Source organism: Etheostoma cragini, chromosome 7, assembly GCF_013103735.1.
Source record: "Etheostoma cragini isolate CJK2018 chromosome 7, CSU_Ecrag_1.0, whole genome shotgun sequence".
NCBI lineage: Eukaryota > Metazoa > Chordata > Actinopteri > Perciformes > Percidae > Etheostoma > Etheostoma cragini.
This window is the reverse complement of record NC_048413.1, coordinates 17153050-17171127: the sequence shown is the minus strand read 5'-3', so window position 1 is coordinate 17171127 and position 18078 is coordinate 17153050. Positions and strand designations below refer to the sequence as shown.

At 39.0% G+C, this 18078-nt stretch overlaps 1 protein-coding gene across 18 annotated transcripts in view; it reads right to left on the bottom strand.

Annotated features, from left to right (window-relative positions):
- kif1b (kinesin family member 1B) overlaps positions 1-18078 on the bottom strand; it is a 63930-nt gene that overhangs the window by 8147 nt on the left and 37705 nt on the right. For 3 of the 18 annotated variants that reach the window (XM_034877691.1, XM_034877692.1, XM_034877695.1), the window contains 18 exons: positions 12341-12446; positions 12217-12234; positions 11097-11245; positions 9996-10174; positions 9515-9652; positions 8841-8861; positions 8083-8334; positions 5476-5594; positions 4951-5036; positions 4446-4575; positions 4000-4153; positions 3629-3719; positions 3424-3542; positions 3205-3260; positions 2714-2914; positions 1266-1374; positions 601-667; positions 267-351 (listed from right to left, as the gene is read on the bottom strand). In XM_034877691.1, coding sequence (XP_034733582.1) covers positions 267-351; positions 601-667; positions 1266-1374; positions 2714-2914; positions 3205-3260; positions 3424-3542; positions 3629-3719; positions 4000-4153; positions 4446-4575; positions 4951-5036; positions 5476-5594; positions 8083-8334; positions 8841-8861; positions 9515-9652; positions 9996-10174; positions 11097-11245; positions 12217-12234; positions 12341-12446 — 2080 coding nt within the window. Of the gene's footprint in view, positions 1-266; positions 352-600; positions 668-1265; positions 1375-2713; positions 2915-3204; positions 3261-3423; positions 3543-3628; positions 3720-3999; positions 4154-4445; positions 4576-4950; positions 5037-5475; positions 5595-8082; positions 8335-8840; positions 8862-9514; positions 9653-9995; positions 10175-11096; positions 11246-12216; positions 12235-12340; positions 12447-14098; positions 17987-18078 lie in introns of those variants that run through there. The other 15 variants (XM_034877694.1, XM_034877707.1, XM_034877698.1 and 12 more) reach the window with 8 other exon arrangements.

Genomic DNA, 18078 nt, shown 5'->3' with positions numbered 1-18078 from the left:
AAAAAAAAAAAAAAAAAAAAAAAAAAAAAAAATGTCAGCAGCTCAAAGTGTAAAATGTGAATTGTAATTATTTTGTCCATCAGCTACAGTATAAATTACTGTAAGAGATAGGCAAAACAGACAACTCTCCCGACTGGAATTATTACTGAGAAAATAAACAATAAAGTAGCAACACTCTTCAAAAGTGAAACAGCCTTGTTTTGTGTATCTGGTGCCCATTTGCTGAAGAAAGGTAGAACTAGTTATCCCTGAAAAAGACTGCTCACCCACGACCAGCTCGCGAACGTCCTTCCAGTGGAGCTCGCTTCCCTTCTCATGGATGAGAGTCACCGTGATCCTTCGCTGGATCCCCTGTAGCAACACATGACTGAGCTTAGCTTCAGTGATTCCAGCTACCTGTAGAACTAAATTCATTTTCTAAATGTTTCATTGTAAATAAGATTTATTCTTATTGACTAGTTTACATGGGGGGGGGGGGGGGGGGGGGGGGATGACATTCTGACCTCTGCTTTTGTATGTGTAAGGTGTTTGCAATGCAGTTGCCTTCATAACATAAATGATTAGTGTGGTATTAGAAGGAATTGTGTTGATCCCCAGTACCTGGTGCAGTAGGTAGGTGCCATTGCAGGGCAGACCTCCGCTGTGATCAACTACAGCTGGGATGTACCTGTGGAAGAAAGGAGGTCATGGCCTGGACACTTCAAAGAAGATATCTCATGGTATTTTTTAATAGGAGTATTTGATGCATTCAAAATTAAGATATCCACCATTTGGAACATGGCCTACAAGAACTATTCTTTCAATTATTTTATTTTTTTCATAAATACATTTTTTGCCAATGAGGGGTATACACAGAAAAAGGTCCCAGGGGCAGAATCAAACCCAGGATGTTGTGGTTTCATTGCATGCGCGGTAACGAATTGTCTACCAAGGCTCTATTAATAACTATACTGGTTCAAAGCTGGACCTTTTAAAACTATTACCATGGAGTTCACACTGATTTATTGTTCACATGCTGCTGGAAAATGCCCTAGTAGAGCTCTGAGATCCACAGACTCTCATCCCTATACTGACTTCTACAAAACCTTTACTTATATGAATCTGTCCTATCAGGTTTTTATTGTGTTTGTGGCCATGGCACATATCGAGAAAGTACTACAAGGTTCTGACATCTACGGACATATTTTACATGTGTTATTTCTCAAAATATGAGAGTCTGTGTACATCTTCTGTATGTGAATATGAGATGATGTGTAGATACTCACTCTCCAGTGGGCTCCAGCTCGCTGATCTCAAACCAGACCAGCAGGTCGTATTTGCTGACGCAATGACCCAGGTTAGACTTGGTGATGGTGTTCAACTTGGTGGCTGGAACTGACAAGCACGCACACGCACACAAACATGCACAATGTTACTTCAGGGGGATGAATGAAAAAAGGTGATAAATATTAACTAGATAAATTGGGTTATTAAATGGAGGCTGGATATGAGATGTGAACACACTGATGACTGCTGATCAGCCCACACATGTAATGTTTTACCAATATTTAAAGGTCCTATGACATGCTGCTTTTTGGATGCTTTTATATAGACTTTAGTGGTCCCGTAATACCATATCTGAAGTCCCTTTCCTGAAATTCAGCCTTGGTGCAGAATTACAGCCCCTAGAACCAGTACCACAATGAGCTTTCCTTAGGACGTGCCATTTCTGTGTCAGTAGCTTTAAATGCTATTGAGGAGGAGATATCTGATGGAAGGTGGAGGGTGGGGGTGTGGCCTTGACCAACTGCCATGCTTTGCTTGTTTGCAAGCCATGATGTTTCTTTCTCATGGATGGACCCCATTTTCTAGGCAAGCAAAGCAGAGAAAGGGGAGGTAAACTTGCCCCTAATGACCTCATAAGGAGCAGATTCCAGCCCACTTGAGCTTTCCTTTTCTCAAAGGCAGATCAGAAAACTTGGTTTTCTTGGTTGGTTAACACGTATCACCATTTCTAGCCACTAGGGGACCATAGGCAGGCTGGGGGAAGGCATTTTAATGTTAAAAAACCTCATAAAGTGAAATGTTCATGCCATGGGACCTTTAAAAAAGGTGTTAAGTCCATTATTAATGAAGTAAACTGGACACAGAAATCAGGCAATACAACATATTGTGCTCAAACCCAACAGTTGCACATATTTGTTTAGTTATGAGAAGCTAAATCACAGATTACACCACCAGTGACAGCACCCTGCTGCCTGACACTTCAGGATTATGTTCCAGTTGAAACTCAGAGGAACACAGCTACATTCATTTGTTTTCAATATGGTTGAAATGAACATTATTCCACATGAAAACTACCTAATTGCACTGCAGCTAAACCTAAAAAGGTTTAAGCCTCTGGATTCTGATTTATGCTGTGAATGCTATGTTAGTGATCTTCTATGATGATGACAAATACTCATTTTATTATTTGTATCAAGATTCAGCATATGTAGCGGATGTACCTGAAGGTGTCAGCTCAGGCCAGTCTGTAAGCGACATGGGAGGATTGGACTGAGCTAAGTGGAGCTAAATAGACCTAAAGCGAGCGAGGGAGCTCTGCAGGCATGAGCTTTGTGAGGCTACTGGCTCCAGTTACAGAGCGCCACATGAACAAAGCAACACACTATTCTAACTAATACAACACAGGTGCATCTAATGCCTTAGCTACTACAGTGTCTGCTATACCAACCATGGTGCCTGGGCACAATTAGCACAGGATCATTGGGCACAGGGAGGAAGATGAAGTGAGAGAGATGGTCGGCCTCTTCCTCCAGACTGGCCACGGCAGTGGAAGCCAGGGCGTTGGCGTGCTCGGACAGCGTGTCTAGCACTTTGCCGTTCACATAGCCACTCATCAGGTAGCGGACCAACTCTATCTTACGTGTATGGTCTGGGGTTTCAATGTATGATGTAATACAAATGGTGAAAAAATCAAAGGGGACATGAAACAGGAGTTGAAAGAGTGAGGACGGCGTTGGTTAAGAGGATTGTGGATGGTGTGAGAGTGATTAAATAAGAGACAAAAAACAAAAATCCAAAGGAAGCGAGAAATGAAAGAAAATGGATGAAAATATGAGGCATGCTGAGATACTCATAGCAAACAGAAGAAAGATGCTGAAATGAGGGTGACAGGAGAAGAACATATTGCAGTATGTGGTGTGATGAGATGAAAATTCTTACCTGGTTTAGACAGAGGCATGGGAATAGGGTAGTATTTCCTTGATGGTAGCGGAGGACTGTTAAAATAAATGTACAATTAATTTAAAATCCAGACACCAATTGAAAAAATACAACAAATCGAAATCCATCTGGTGTACCAAATAGGAATATTTACAGCATGAGAAAACATTCTTTAAAGGGATACAGCATCTCCACAGAATCATTTCTTTATTTACCAACCTGATCAGGTCTTGGCCATGATAATGCAGCGGGTGCTGCTGGTAGTGGCCAAACACCTCAAACACAATGGGCTTGGTCTTGATGTACTCAATGAAGGACTCTGTGACCTCAACAGAAACCTGCGCCAACAATACAAATTGGGTTGTCAAAATGAATGAACAGAACTATAACTTTTGTGCGTGTGTGCGTGAGCATGTGCACTCACGTTCTGGACGTGGTAAAAGCCCAGGGGGGCTCCTTTGCCGGCGTTCTTCAGAGGCTCAGTGGAAAAAGCTTCGTCGTGACGATGCAAGAAACTACAAAAGAAAAATAAATCAGTGTGTCACCTTTATTTGTAAACAAGATAAGGGTATTTCCTCATGGTGCAAAAGACATTAATCTCCTCCATTTCTAGAATCTAGCATTGCTCTTTATGACTTTCAAACCTACAGTCCACAACATTTTATGAAAATGAATTTGCTTTAGTGATAATATTTCTATTTATTAATTTCTCCCTCAGTGATGCTACTTATAACTGCAAAGCTTTGATAGTAAGATAAAGTTACCACAGTTTATTTTTGAGTATTGCGGACTCACTTGAATTGGCAGAAGATGTCTGCGTACTCTGGTGGGATGCCAGTGGCCTGGAGCACAGTAACACGGAAGGTAAAGATGCTGCCCACCTCCAACTGGCCTGCCAGACCGTCACCACAACCCAGCTTGGTGTCTCCGTTGTTACCCAGCTTCAGGTCTAAAGACAGCCAAAGGGGAAGGTTAGGAGGACTTGAGCTGCATCTGCAATTATGCCTTGGTATCTGCAGAGTTTTGCACAACTCAATCAGACTGATTTCCGCACAATATGAAGCTCGTGATTTGTAGTAACATTCCTTTACAAAGTAAGAAAAACTACATCAGTCTCATTTCCATGACTATACAGTCGGAGCCCTCTTTTGCATTCAACAGGACCATCTGCCAAGTGGTTTCCCATTGGGCTGAGAGGTCAAACTTTATGGGGTGGAGACGTGAAGGTCTGGCAGACGTACCCATGTCATTGATTCTGTTAAACTCCTCTGAGGGTGTGATGACCTCTGAACTCTGGCCCTGACCCTCCACAAAGCGCAGCTCTTCCAGGGACAAGCCGGAGCGGGTCATAACCATGGAAGGAAAGTCATTCTGATTGGACAAAAAGAAGATAGACGCAAGATGAGGAGGAGGACGTTTGTATATAGTTGGTAGGGAGAAAATGATAAACACATCTCCACCTGTGTGTATGTATATTTTATTGTGCAATATTGGATGAATAAAGAGGAAGATTTTATACTTCTTATGTGTCTTTAAAAAATAAAAAGGAAATTAACAAACAACAGATTTTGTTGAATTTTCTTTCTTCATGTTTCAACAGGGAAAGTAAACTTGCATTCAATATCGTTTTATCATTTTTTTACTAACACTTTTTTCACTCAGCTCCTCTGTACTCCCACTCTCTCACACAAGAGAAACAAGTATATATTCAAGTTTAAAGCTGCTTTCATAGGACTAAGGGCTTACCTTTTTGAAGTACTCATCATCAAAGGAAATCTTGGCGGTTCCTGACTGTCTAACTCCTGACCCGTAGTCCGGGGCCTCCTCGTCAGCTACAAAGAGACAAACCATACTTTTATCAGGATCTATTGCAGACACAGTTGCCTTAAACTGTCAAAGCACATCAAAAGGAATACACAGGGAATCTGAAGGGAATTTTCTTGCGATCACATCAGTGCTACACATAAGTGTAATATTTCTCAGAAAGTTAAGATAAACTAAAATAATCAGCCAGCTTCACAAAGAAATATCACACGGACATATTTAGCAACAGTGTGTGTTATCATTTTCTGTTCTGAGATATGTTTCTTGTTCCTCTAGCTGTGTCTTTTTATGCATACAGTATGGAATTTGTTTTATGGATACAGCACGGGTGAAAGCACAATCCAAATTTCCTATAATTAAAGTGAATCTTAAATGAGTGATTAGCAGGATGTAGCCTTTGCATGAAGATCCTAACACTCTGGCTCATTAATCTCATTAATTACTCACCAGCTATAGCCTGGACCCCCACACGCAGGAAACCACGCAACTCGCCCTTCTCTGTTACTATGGCAACACGGTGCACCAGTGGCACAGGGTACAGCAGGTTGCTCAGGTACACGAAAGCTCTGAGAGTAAAGGAGAGAGACTTAAAACCCTGATTCTGGTGCAGGATGGAACAACTGCAGTCTCTGGATCCAGAGTACATTCAAATTGTATTTATGAGAGTGTATGTTTTGTCATTTAACTGCCATCTTTTGCATTTATTTTAAGCCCATTAAAAGCAAATTAAATTAAATATTTTAAATGATCAGAGTAGTGACAAAGAGACAATTTTCTATCTATCCAATGATTTAAACCTCATAATGAGCACAAACAATTCTAGTGTAGACTACTATAACATACAGTAAAATATTAGTGACAATTATGTAAAGGAATAAGCAAACCCATATGAAAATGAATTATAATTGCTCCAGGGAACTGATCTGCAACAGTCCAAACCACACACTTTATTTTTAAAATGCATGACGGGGTGACGACAGATCGCCTGGGAGGCAGCAGTGAAGGCTGTAAAAGAGTGGTTTATTGTGTCGTAACATGGCGGTGTTGGTCTCTAACTCACACACTCACTGACATTTTGTTTTGTAGAGTAAGATAAAACAAGGCTTCATGAAATAGATGCTGATAAAAACAAAGCTATTAGCAGTAAGACCAGCCAAACATGGTCACTTGTTTAAGAATCTGTGTATTAATATTGATGGTTGAATTATCTCTGTAAGCTCGAGCATTAAAAACCTTGGTGTGATTTTTGATCCTTGACTGACGTTCTAGTCTAACATCAAGTCTATTACCAGGACAGCATTTTTACCATCTCAGTAACAATGCAAAAATTTGACCCATCGTATCATTTTGAGATGCTGAAACTGTAATCCATGCATTTGTGTCTTTCCAACTCAATTACTGCAGTGTCCTTTTTTCTGGTCTTCCAAATTGTGCCACTAGAGGCCTTCAACTTGCTTAGAACACTGCAGCCAGAATACTGACAAAAACTAGAAAATATGATCACATAACACCAGCTCCCAGTGCAAGAGCTAGAGCGGATTTTAAGGTTCTTCTTTTAACATATAAGGCCATACATGGACACACATCTAAGCTTATTACACAATATAAAATGGCACGCACTCCCTTTATGCTGGTCTCTTGGTCCTTCCCCCAGTAACCAAAAACTTTTGGGGTTTTAGAGCATTTTCCTATTGTGCCCCTCATCTTAGGAATGGCATCCCACTACATGTTAAAGTAGCTTACTCAGTTGACATTTTAAAATCTAGATTGAAAATCTACCTCTACTCATTATGCTACAGTCAACCATAACACACCATCCTTTCTACATCCTTCACAAACAAACTTGTCATCACCTATTCTCTTATGTTGCTGGTTTTTTATCCTTTCTCCTGTTGCCCGCCCCTCCTCCTGCCGGGAGACTCAAGGCCAAGGCAGAGCAGAGATATAAATCTGTACAATATCTGAAGTCACGGTGACGAGGTAGCTAGCTGAGCTACGTCTGTTGCATAGTCTGGTTGGCTCGTAGCCTGCTTTGCCACAATTAGCACGGGCTGTTTATTACTCAGCTATGACGTTTGTGGTGCTCAGGTAACCTTGTACCTTGGTACGTGTGCAATGATTTCAAATGCTGCTGCAGCCCATTATTTTATCTTGACAATGAATTAAAACAAACTCAAATAAGCATGGTTATGTGACTGTCAACTACCAGTGAATTAATATTAACTAACATACATTCTAGGAGCAATGTTAAGACAAACAGGGTTATAAAACCAAATGAATTATACATTGTTATGAATACTAATAAAAAATAAAAAAAAATAAAAAAATCAAACAAGGTTTAAAGGATTAAAAAATAAAATGACAGACAGCTAATCAACTTAGACTGAGCAAATACATGTAGTTCACACACAGATGGGAGTTAATACAGTCAGCGCTGCAATGGTGGCAGTTGGTGAGACATCAAGCTGGGAGGCGGAGAGAAAAGAATGGCGACTTTTCAATTTTTGGGAACTCAGTCTAAATTAACAGTATCTCATCCAAAGCAGGCTTGTGAGCACAGAAGCATGACTAATCATATTAAATTTAAAACTGGTCTATTTTATCTCTGCAAAGCTGCTATGAATACATGATCTGATTCTGAAATTATTCTCTTTCCACGGAGGGCTTTGCTGATAATTATTAAGGGATATGCTTAGTATTCGCTCAATTTTTTTTATACTTGCCAGCTCCCAAAATGATACGTAAAATGATATAATGAATATACTTGCGCATCTACAGAACACTGTTGTTGGATGCAACATCAGTCTGTTCATCTATTTCAATCTTCTCTACAAAGACATATAGCGAACATGAATGTTAATTATCATTCATTTGCATGGGTTTTTTCATAACTTTTAAAAAGGAAGTGTGTTCTAACCGGCAGTCTTTAATGTACTTTGCTTCACTTCAACCTACACCTGCGTAATTAAAAATAAACTACACTAAACCAATCCAAACTCCCAAACTCCAGTCCCAGACTTTGTGTGGAGATTGAGCAAACTGCCAGTCACCAACCTTCCCACCAGGATGAACCAGGGTGAGCGGTCATAGAAGGGGTCCTGGCCATCACTGAAGATATCCGAGCCCTCTTCAGTGCCAGCATCTGAGCTGGTGTCATCCACAAAAGCCTCATCATCAATCAAGTCAGACATCTCGCTCTGGCGCTCGTCCGCCAGCTCTGTGATCTCTGAATCAGTAGTGGAGAAGGTAGGCGAGGGCGTGCGGTCGGCCAGGCGCTCATTTACACATCCGTGGAAGATGGGGGAGCTGAACGGGTTGGTGTTTTGGGTACAGTGGCAAGAACCAAGGAAAGTTAACAATGGCGTAATACAAGAGTTAAACAGGCCACTTCATTAAGTATGGAATGTGACATTTCACTTTGGCATTGTTATCTCACAAATGTTATGTTGTTTGTTAGTATGTTTAAACAAATAGCATACAACCATGCATCAATATCAAAAATATAAACAGGTTTTTGTATCATTAGAATGCAAGGTAATTAACCACTAACAGCAGTCATACATTCAATGACAAAGACGGCACATGCTTACATTAATCTGGTGGTAATTTGATGATTAGCAAAACCAAATCAATTAAGAAAATATGTTTTTCTTATACTACTACTACTACTTTGAAGCTATTGCAAATGCAACAGAAGGATTCATTTAATAAAGGGCAGGTATTACAAGAAGCTGCTGGGTGTCACAACAATTTATAGAAACACGACTATTTTATACCAAAATGAAATGCCACTTTAAAAAGGATTAACATGTAAATCGTCCAATGTATGCCGGCTGAAAGAGGATTAAATACAAAATGCCACACATTTGCACTTTATCCAAATCCACTATGTTGTTACCAAGCTTTTGTATGAACTGGAAGGGATATCAATATGAAAATGGCAACAGACAGCAAAATAATGCGGATAATTGGATAAATTACATTATTTATGATAAAAAAAAACAAAAAAAACAACATAAAAACAAATGTGATGTGAAAAAATGTGGTGTCAGATCAAATGAATAAATTCCCAGAGGAATATTGTGTGATATGAAATCAAGAACACCATATCAAATCACAAATGTAACATCAAATAATAAACATGACAAAAACAAAATTATGTATAATGCGCAACAAAACATACACCTGCACCAGACATAAATGATGCCAAAACATGTGATATCACTTATACAAATGACCATGAATGACCACAACACAGAATTTGACCATGAAAATTAAAAAAATGGAAGTAAATGCATGGGCTCATTTTAAAGAAATGGTTCACAAAAAGCTGATTGAGTGAAGCCACAAAAACAATACCGGTAACTTAGAACTCAAACAAGCACCAACAGACAAACAGGATGTCAGGATGTTTGGTGATCAACTGCAGTAAAATATGCAGCATTGTACGTATACAGTGTTTTCTGTATGTGATTGCATTACGTACCTCCCCACAAGTTTAAACCAATGGAAGCGGTCATAGAAGGGGTCATTTCCTGTCAGAGAGCCCTCTCCGTCCTCCTGGTTTGTGGAGGCCATTTCTCCAGCACGGTCATACATCTCTCTCATCTGGTCCAGCCTCTGCCTGCAAATGATGACAGAGTGCACTTAAGCAGATGGAAAGAATACATGACTAACCTAATGGATGGATGGAGGAGATATACAGATGTCAGTCTCATAATTTATTGTTTTTTTTGTACTATTTTATTCTGGTACTAAAGGCATGAAAAAGGATCTGAGGCTGATTGAGAAATGAGGAACTGAAAAAATTTGCATCTGAAAAACCTTTGAGTAAAAGCAGACTGTAGTGATTGATGATTTAAAAATCTGAAGGGGCAATATAGATGACACGTTGCACTGGCTAAGTTTTTACATTTTAAACATCTAACTACAACCAGGACTATTTTAAAATATGGTATTGGCATTACTTGAGTTTATCAAGGGACCAATAGTGTGTGGCTCCATTCTTCAGGTCCTGAACCTCTACAGCCACCACGGTGTGGGGGAAAGGCCTGGAGTCACGCTCTTTCTCTGGCTCTGGTGACAGAAGCTCAGGGGGAAGCGGAGAGTACAGCGTGTCCGTCAGCAAGACAAACTGGAACTGGACCTTAAGAATAGGAGAGGTGGTTGAAAAGGTAAGAATGAAACATCAAGCCAGGACAAGAAAAAAACAAGCATGAGAATCCATTCTGACTTCCTGATCCTGACTGAAAATACTGACCCTTTATTCAAGATTTTTTATTTGTCATTAGTTCTATTTAACTGCATTTATCTGGGTGGAAAAGTCAAACAAATACGTTCCGTGCTTTATTTTGAGGCCTTTCTCTCCCCAGAATCCTCTTGGGGCAAAATGCTAAACTAATTAACAACCCTGGATATAAATCACAGACAGAAACAAAACCCTGTCCTATGACCCATTTCCATTATCAATCATGAAGAGCCTAGAACTGGGCAAAAAGATAAAGTTCTCTGGTCTCCTAATAGGGAAGATTGACCATAGAGACCAGCTTTTGATGTGACAATGAGTCAACAACCCCGCTCTGGGTGATGTGAAGGATTGCCTTCTGCACAAACACACATTATTTTTCAAGTTGAGTTTCCAGGTAAATAAATCACTAGCATCAGACTGGACTGCAAAGAATTTAAATAAGTCTTTTAGGAGATCATCGTGCTATCAAGTTTTCAGTTTGCTTCACAGTTGAACTTCCCACAACCCAATGCTCAATGGCTGTCAGGGGGGTTCCCCTCTGTTAACGTGGCTGCCAGGCAATTATGGGATTAAAGGAACAACATTTAGAACCACTAAATTACATCTTCATTTACGCACAGGTTTCATTTAGCTTTTAGCATCACTCCTTTAGAAAGTCTTGAAGAGTTTTTCTTCTTTCCATATTTTAATATTTATTTATAACTCTTGTTTTGTGCCACACAAATTTAGTTCATAATTTTTTCTTTTTCAAAGCTTGAAAACCCACCTTCAACCAATGCTAAATTAGGATCAAGTAAACTGAAATATAATTTTTGCCTACTTTCTTCTTAAGCTCCACACTAATGGCGTTGGCTTCCTTCAGGTAGACGGCATTTCCCCACAGCTGGTCACGGAGGGAGGTAAACTGATGGTACCTCCACTTCCTGAAAGCCCATTGAGCCAACTCAAACTCGTGCTGAGTCCATGGCACTGTAGGGAGACACAGCCAATGTTAAAACCCACGCACGCGCACGCATGCATGCACTTTTACTTGTTTTAGCCAAACTAAAAACCCAGTGTACTTTACATTACTGCCTCCAATCCATCATGTGGAATATGTTGTCACCTTTATTTTAAGTCAATACTTCTTGCAAGTGGTAACTGTACTGAAAAGCTTTTCTTTATGATGTGTTCAGGGACCTCCAAGATCAGAATTTATCAGCTGCAGAAAAGCATTAAATTCCAAAGCACTATTTTAGGAAAATCAAATCCAGAAGACAAACAGGAAAGAAATGCTCGTCATTTCTCTATATATGCCACAGGCTGTTATCAAAATGAAAGGAAAGGTTTAGCCCCATCACCAAAATTCAAAACATGATAGGAAACCTGCTATTGCTCTCAACTTGATTAACAACTTAACATCATATTACCTTGATGGATGAGATGACACTAAATGTAAAGAGTCTATATTAACCATTCTGATGCTGTTAAAGGTTTGGTGAAATTTTGTTAACACAGGAATGAATAAGGACTTTATTATCAATCAAGTCAGACAATTGATGTCCTTGTCAGTCCAAATGTGTTGTGCTACCTGGAAATTTGTAAAAATACCGTAATTGCTTGCTTTGCATATGATGACTTGCATTGTATAATGACTCGCTTTGGAAAATTGTTGTCAGTCAATTATTATCAATTTGTAGTTGATGGGCTTAAAAAAAAAAAAAAAAAAAAAAAAAAAAAAAAAAAGTATGGTCCTTTAGATTTCAAAGTAAAAAAAAAAGAAAAAGGAATTCTATTATTAATAGTATGTTTTATTTCAAAGTAATTAGTGGATACTGTCCTTATGGACCAGTTTGACTTAATACCTTGAATGTGTAATTAGTATGGAAATATTAACTGATTTTAATGATGAAGTTGACAATACAGTCTTCTGATTATAAAATAGGAAATACTATACGCACATCCCAGAAGTCTAGGTTCTGGACAGAAATGTGGAAGAAAACACACAATTTTATTTTTTATTTTTTGGGCTTAAATACATGAAGTAAAGAAATCTCTGCATGATTAAAGATTTACAGTACACACCTTCCTCTTCCTCCTCTTCCTCCAACTCTTCTTCATCAGGTGTCTCAGCTACCAGAGAAATAGTCTCCACCTGTTTCTGAAGTTCCTGCAATTTGCTCTCGTACACCTGGACACCAACACATAGGGACGAGGGAAGAGAATTCTTACATATATACAACCAGAGTTTTATTTCGACATTAAATACCAGTACTGAAAACTTTGGTTATTGTTCCAAATGATGCATCAACGAAAATGATATGGATGAAATAGCAAATATTAGGTTTTTTCTATATACTGCATATACCGTATTTAAACATCAGCAGTGAAAGCTACTGAAGACTTGAAGACCTGTGAGGATAACGTTTATTACAATCAATAATCCTATGTCTACTGTCCTAAAAACTGAATAACCAAATCTGTTGACAAAAAAAAAAGTATAAGAAGGTATTATATTCTTAAAAATTTCCATTTTCTATATACTAAAATTTGAAAAGCTTTTTGGGGGAAATTAGTATACAATGTTCTGGAAATTAAACTTCATGAATCAATAAAATATGTTATCTTCTGAGGGAAAAGCCAGAATGGAAGAGGGGAGGTGCTGGTCGAAGCTAATTCAACTAATCCAATGAGGGGCGCCATCCTCATCATCAGAGCAGGACAGGCTGTGGTTACGATGACCTCATCCTGTTTGTTCAGTGTTTTCTGGGAAGACAATGCAGCCTTTTCATTCGTCATTAAACGCCACCCTGCTGAAACTCTACCAATAAGCTAAAAGCTGAATTCTCTGAAAAGATTGGGTATCCAAAAAGCAAGTTTGACTAAATGTTGTCATCTGTATGAAGCCGCTATTGTAACACAATGTATTCTATACAGTATTTAAACCCGTTTCAAAATGTGAATATTTAAGTTAACAAATGATAAAATATGGCATTTGATTACAAAAATGGCAAAGGCTAATTTTAATGCCTAAAGTTATGTTAATGGCATGAGGTACAGTAAATACCAACTAATCCAACTTTTCAACCCCACCCCTTCATATGATGAAGTCATATAATGTCATATAATGGGGATGAAGTCATCAAATAATACTATACCATGACATTGTCCCACACATACTGTCATGATGTAGTATTATATGATGATTTTAACAAAACAAAAATTGATAAAAAGACTTTTTTGCAACTTATAGGGACAAATGTCTGTGGGTTAAGCTTTAAATTGAATGTTTTAGAAATAAAAATGTAAATTGTATTAACTTAAGCATTTACAAAGCTTTTAATCTGACCTGAGGTGTCATATAGTGTCTCATATGGTCACTGCTGTGTAGTGCATACTAGGGCTAAATTACTTGGAACAAAAAAAAAAATCTAATCGTGTTTATTTTGACTGATATTGCAATCGTGATTTGATTCTCAATGTTGAAGGGAATGTTCGTTTTCGCATCCTTATTCCTTTTTTCATTGAAAAATATATTAAAATGATCATGGTGTTATTTTTTACGAGGAGCTGTACCAAACAAAGATTTATTTCGACAAAGTTTGTTGAATAATATTTGTAGACCAGGACATTGCTACTGCAGCACCACAATATTTAATTCAGAATGGTACTATTTGATATTAATTTTGCCTTTAAAAAATATTGCACCACCTGCTATTTAAATATTGCATTAGTACATATTGATATTTCAATTAATTGTTCAACCCTAGTGCACATATGCAAAGATCTGATTCTGTCCGTGAACTGATTTATTGGCAGAGAAGTACAAATACCACCCATGTATAACAATTAATTGCACTTAGATCATGTCATTTTATTTCAGTCATACTTCAAAACTCCTCCAGCAAAACAGGGATTCAGTATATCCTTACCTTGTTCACAAATGCACTGCATGTTTGCACAAAGTGCTTGATTAAGGAGCAACACAACTTGGTACACAGCCACAGTTAGGCACTCAATATTGCAGATTCATAAAGTATACGTATAACACTCAACAGACACTTTGAGTTGAAACCTAACACAGACATATGTATATTTCAAAAGAACAGCACGCTGTCCATTTGATGTTGTATACAGTACTTTCCAGCTTACCTGGTTGCCATCAGCACCAGTTCATATGTTAAATAACATTCTTGATAGGAGCATTTATTAGGGAGGAAAAACTGTAAGCGCATGCAAAATTTGTTAAAAGATATGAGGCATAAGGTAGAGACTAGAGTTGCATATGTCATTAAATGATTTGGTTTTTGTTACAGCATAGTAAGGCAGAATATATACTGTCAAATCCAATAGTATAAAACACAGAACATCGTTTTATCATTCTTTGATAGTCCTCAAAGGTCTTTTCCATGCTGCTGAGTGTCACTGTTTCTCTAAAAGTATTCTAAAGCCATCTGGTAATTCAATGTTATAGCTAATGAGTTATTTTAAAGCTACGAATGCAGCAAGGAAAAGACAGATTGACGATGAGACTTGCTGCTAATTCAAACAAGAATCAGCTAGAGCACTAAGGCTAACAATGTCAACACTCTGATAGATCTATCCAGTTGCATGACTATGTGTTTCATTTGACATGGATAGTTCTCCCATTTAACATTATGCAAAGACTTCAAGTCTTTGTCCTCCCCCTAACATTTCTTAAGGCAATTCTTTGGGAGCCATGACAACACTCTGTAGGACATCCAGTCGAAAACACTGGGAACTCTGAGGGTCCTTAGTGAACCACAAACCCAGAAAGTAGTTTTAAGACAGCTCAGTTCAAAGCTCCTGATGTCTATTTGACACAGAATGAAGCAGGAAATAATTTTGTACTTTCAGGACTGGTAACAGTGAAACTTTCAAAAAGATATAATTTTTTTAATGGAACTTTATCTTATCAACAGGTTCATCTCCTAACATTTCAGCATAGTGAACCTACATTTTATAGGGTCTTTATTAAACTTCAGGATTCTGAGAGAACATAGCATTATTATGAAAAATATATCAACGTATAAAATGTGGGTAGTTTGTAAGGTATGTTTAAAATAAAACAGTTTTAGGACTATGGTAACCTATTGGTTAACATTACAATTAGTGTCTTCACTGACTAATTATTCATGACTCGAAGAAGTGCAAAGTACTGAAATACAGGCAGGTGGGAGTTACATATTAGAAAATAATCCATAAAGAAATAAATCAAAAAGGTTTGGGATCAAACAGCTTAATAAGAATTTTAATACGTCAGTATGTTATTACTTTAGTTAGTTGGTTAGGTAAGTTATGAAGTTTACTTTGCAAATTTTAGCTGAAACCTTGTGCTGAATTAAAAAGAAGGGAAAGGAAAATTTGAATATTAAATGCACAGCAGGATTAATATGGTTAGTGCATAAAAGGCACTTTTTGAATACCACTTTCTTTAAAAAATAGTTCTGTCTATTTCAAAGGCAATCACGCAAATGACTAGTGCATCAAGTTACTCCATAATCAATTTGGAAAATGTCCAACATCATGGTCTTTTGATTCCAGATCTAGGCCAATGGTGATTTATAAAAGGTACAACACATAATGTAAAACTGTGAAGAGAACCGATTATTCCTTCCCAACAGTCAGTTACATGGTATATAGAAATAAATAAATATATTGTTTTCAGGTTCCTAATTTAAGCTACAACAACAAAAGTCTTGATGAAAATAAGACACTTCAATGTTGTGGCTAAAAACATTCATGATAAATCAATATTAAAATGGCAAAAATGTAAACCAAGAAATTCAACCATGAGTATAATTTGGCAAATAAAAGCGTGATTGATGAATTGTCACACATGCTGAAAAATTAGGAGAGTAGGCATGGCATGTCTCTTCTGAAAAAGCAGTCCCTTTATCATCTGTTGGCTTCAATTCCTTATGACAGCTCTCCAAATGCTAGTGATGACGCACACAATGTAGCAAAAACTGATAAAACGGCATATATCATGAGGATGATGATAAAATGTCTTCTTATAATACAAACAGTACTTTTGGATCAACCAATGACACACTGAGTGCAAAAGTCGGTTTGAGCTATTTGACTCACATGATTCTGAGTTGTTGTGATCTGTAATGTGTTTGCCTACTAAAAGTATATCAAACTAGTTCCTCATTTCACAAGTTCCCCTCAGACTGCCGTCTCTCTGCTGGCTTTTAGATTTGGAGCGGACATTTGCCTGCGCATTCGAGGAGGTGCCCGAAAGGGGATTGAATGGTTAGCGTGGTCAATGGGAGGGTATTGCTGGTAGCCATTGAATCTGCTATCTGTATACATCATGCTATCATAGTAGCAAGGTTGTTGTTGATGGTGAGGCTGGGGATGTGTTGGCTGGTTCTGATGGTGGCGGGGCTGGTAGAAAGCTTGCGTGTGCCTCCTGTTGCTCTCAGACTGCTGCAGTGACTCCATGGAGCCAGAAGGGCGCTGGCGGTGATTAAAAGAGTTGCTGCGGCCTCGTTCATAGGGCTGCTGGTTCTGGTTGTTCCTATAGTTATTTCTGTGGCCCTGGCTTGAACCTTGGTCCATGTCTTTGCTCCTGCATTGGACTGATGGGCTTGGCAGTGGGGGAGTGACTTGGATTAGTGAAGCAGCCATCTTCTCTCTAGACTGCAGGCCTTCTCCAGCCTGGCTTTCTCCCTCTTCTTCCTCTACAGCTTCTTTGGGGACCTTTAGCTCAATGACCTGCTGATCTGTAATTATGATATGAGTACCGGGGCTCCATGAGTTGCGGTGCTTAGGGTTGCTTTTGAAAGGGAATCGCAGCTTGCGGTCTTCTGGGGGTATAAAGCGGTGTGGTCCGTTCTGTCGGCGCAGCTGCTTGGAGATCTCTTGTTGCTGAAGGTTCTTCAGTCGTAACTGCTCCTGACGCATCCAGCGCATGTGGCCTCGTTTTAGGGTTGAGTCATCTCCAGTACTTTGGCCTGTTTGTGAATCTACATCCTCTCCATCAAGCTTTTCAGGCAATGGAGGTTTTCCATCTCGGGGGCTTGGAGTCGTGGCAGCAATGGTGGCACAAGTAGAAGTACCTACAACAGGCTTTTCTTGGCTCTCTGGGGTGATGAGTGGAAGGACCTTTTCCATTTTGACCATCTTGTTCCTGAGAGCACGGATCTCCTCATCTTTCATGTTATTTTGTTTCTTCACCTCGTGCAAGATGTCCTCAAGTTTATCAATGTGCACCTTAAGGTCATCCATAACAACCACTCCTGCTCGAGGTCCATTGGTTATAAGATCCTCAATGCGTTCATCACCAACCCCTACAGTATCCCAAACATCTCGAGCCACCGCCCTCCACGAGTCCCGCTCGTTGGGGTCCTTCTTACTGTAGCTAGCACAAAGCTCCTTCATCTTTACAATGGCCAGGGCCTCAATTTCCTGCCGTGTGTGGCGGAAATCATTGAGTGCTACTTCATAACAAATTTCTTTGACTGCCTGAATCTTCAGGTCAGAGATCGTCACCCACTTGGAGTCCTTGGTGATGCGGCGCCGCTGAGGGATCTGGTACATTTTAACTGGCTCTCTTATCTTCCCACTGCTGGGTAATCCACACTTTTTTACTATGGTTTGTAGCTTGCTGGGGGGCAGCTTTTCCCTCAAGGAAGTGATCAGTCTCCAGCTCTCTTCACATGACCTCTTATCTGAGTCATCCCCACTATCAGAGTCTCCATCCTTGAGAAAACAACACAGGAAACAAACCAAAGGGCCCCCCAAAAAAGGAGAAATTAAAATGGGAAATGAAAGAGAGAATGAAAGGATGGCTT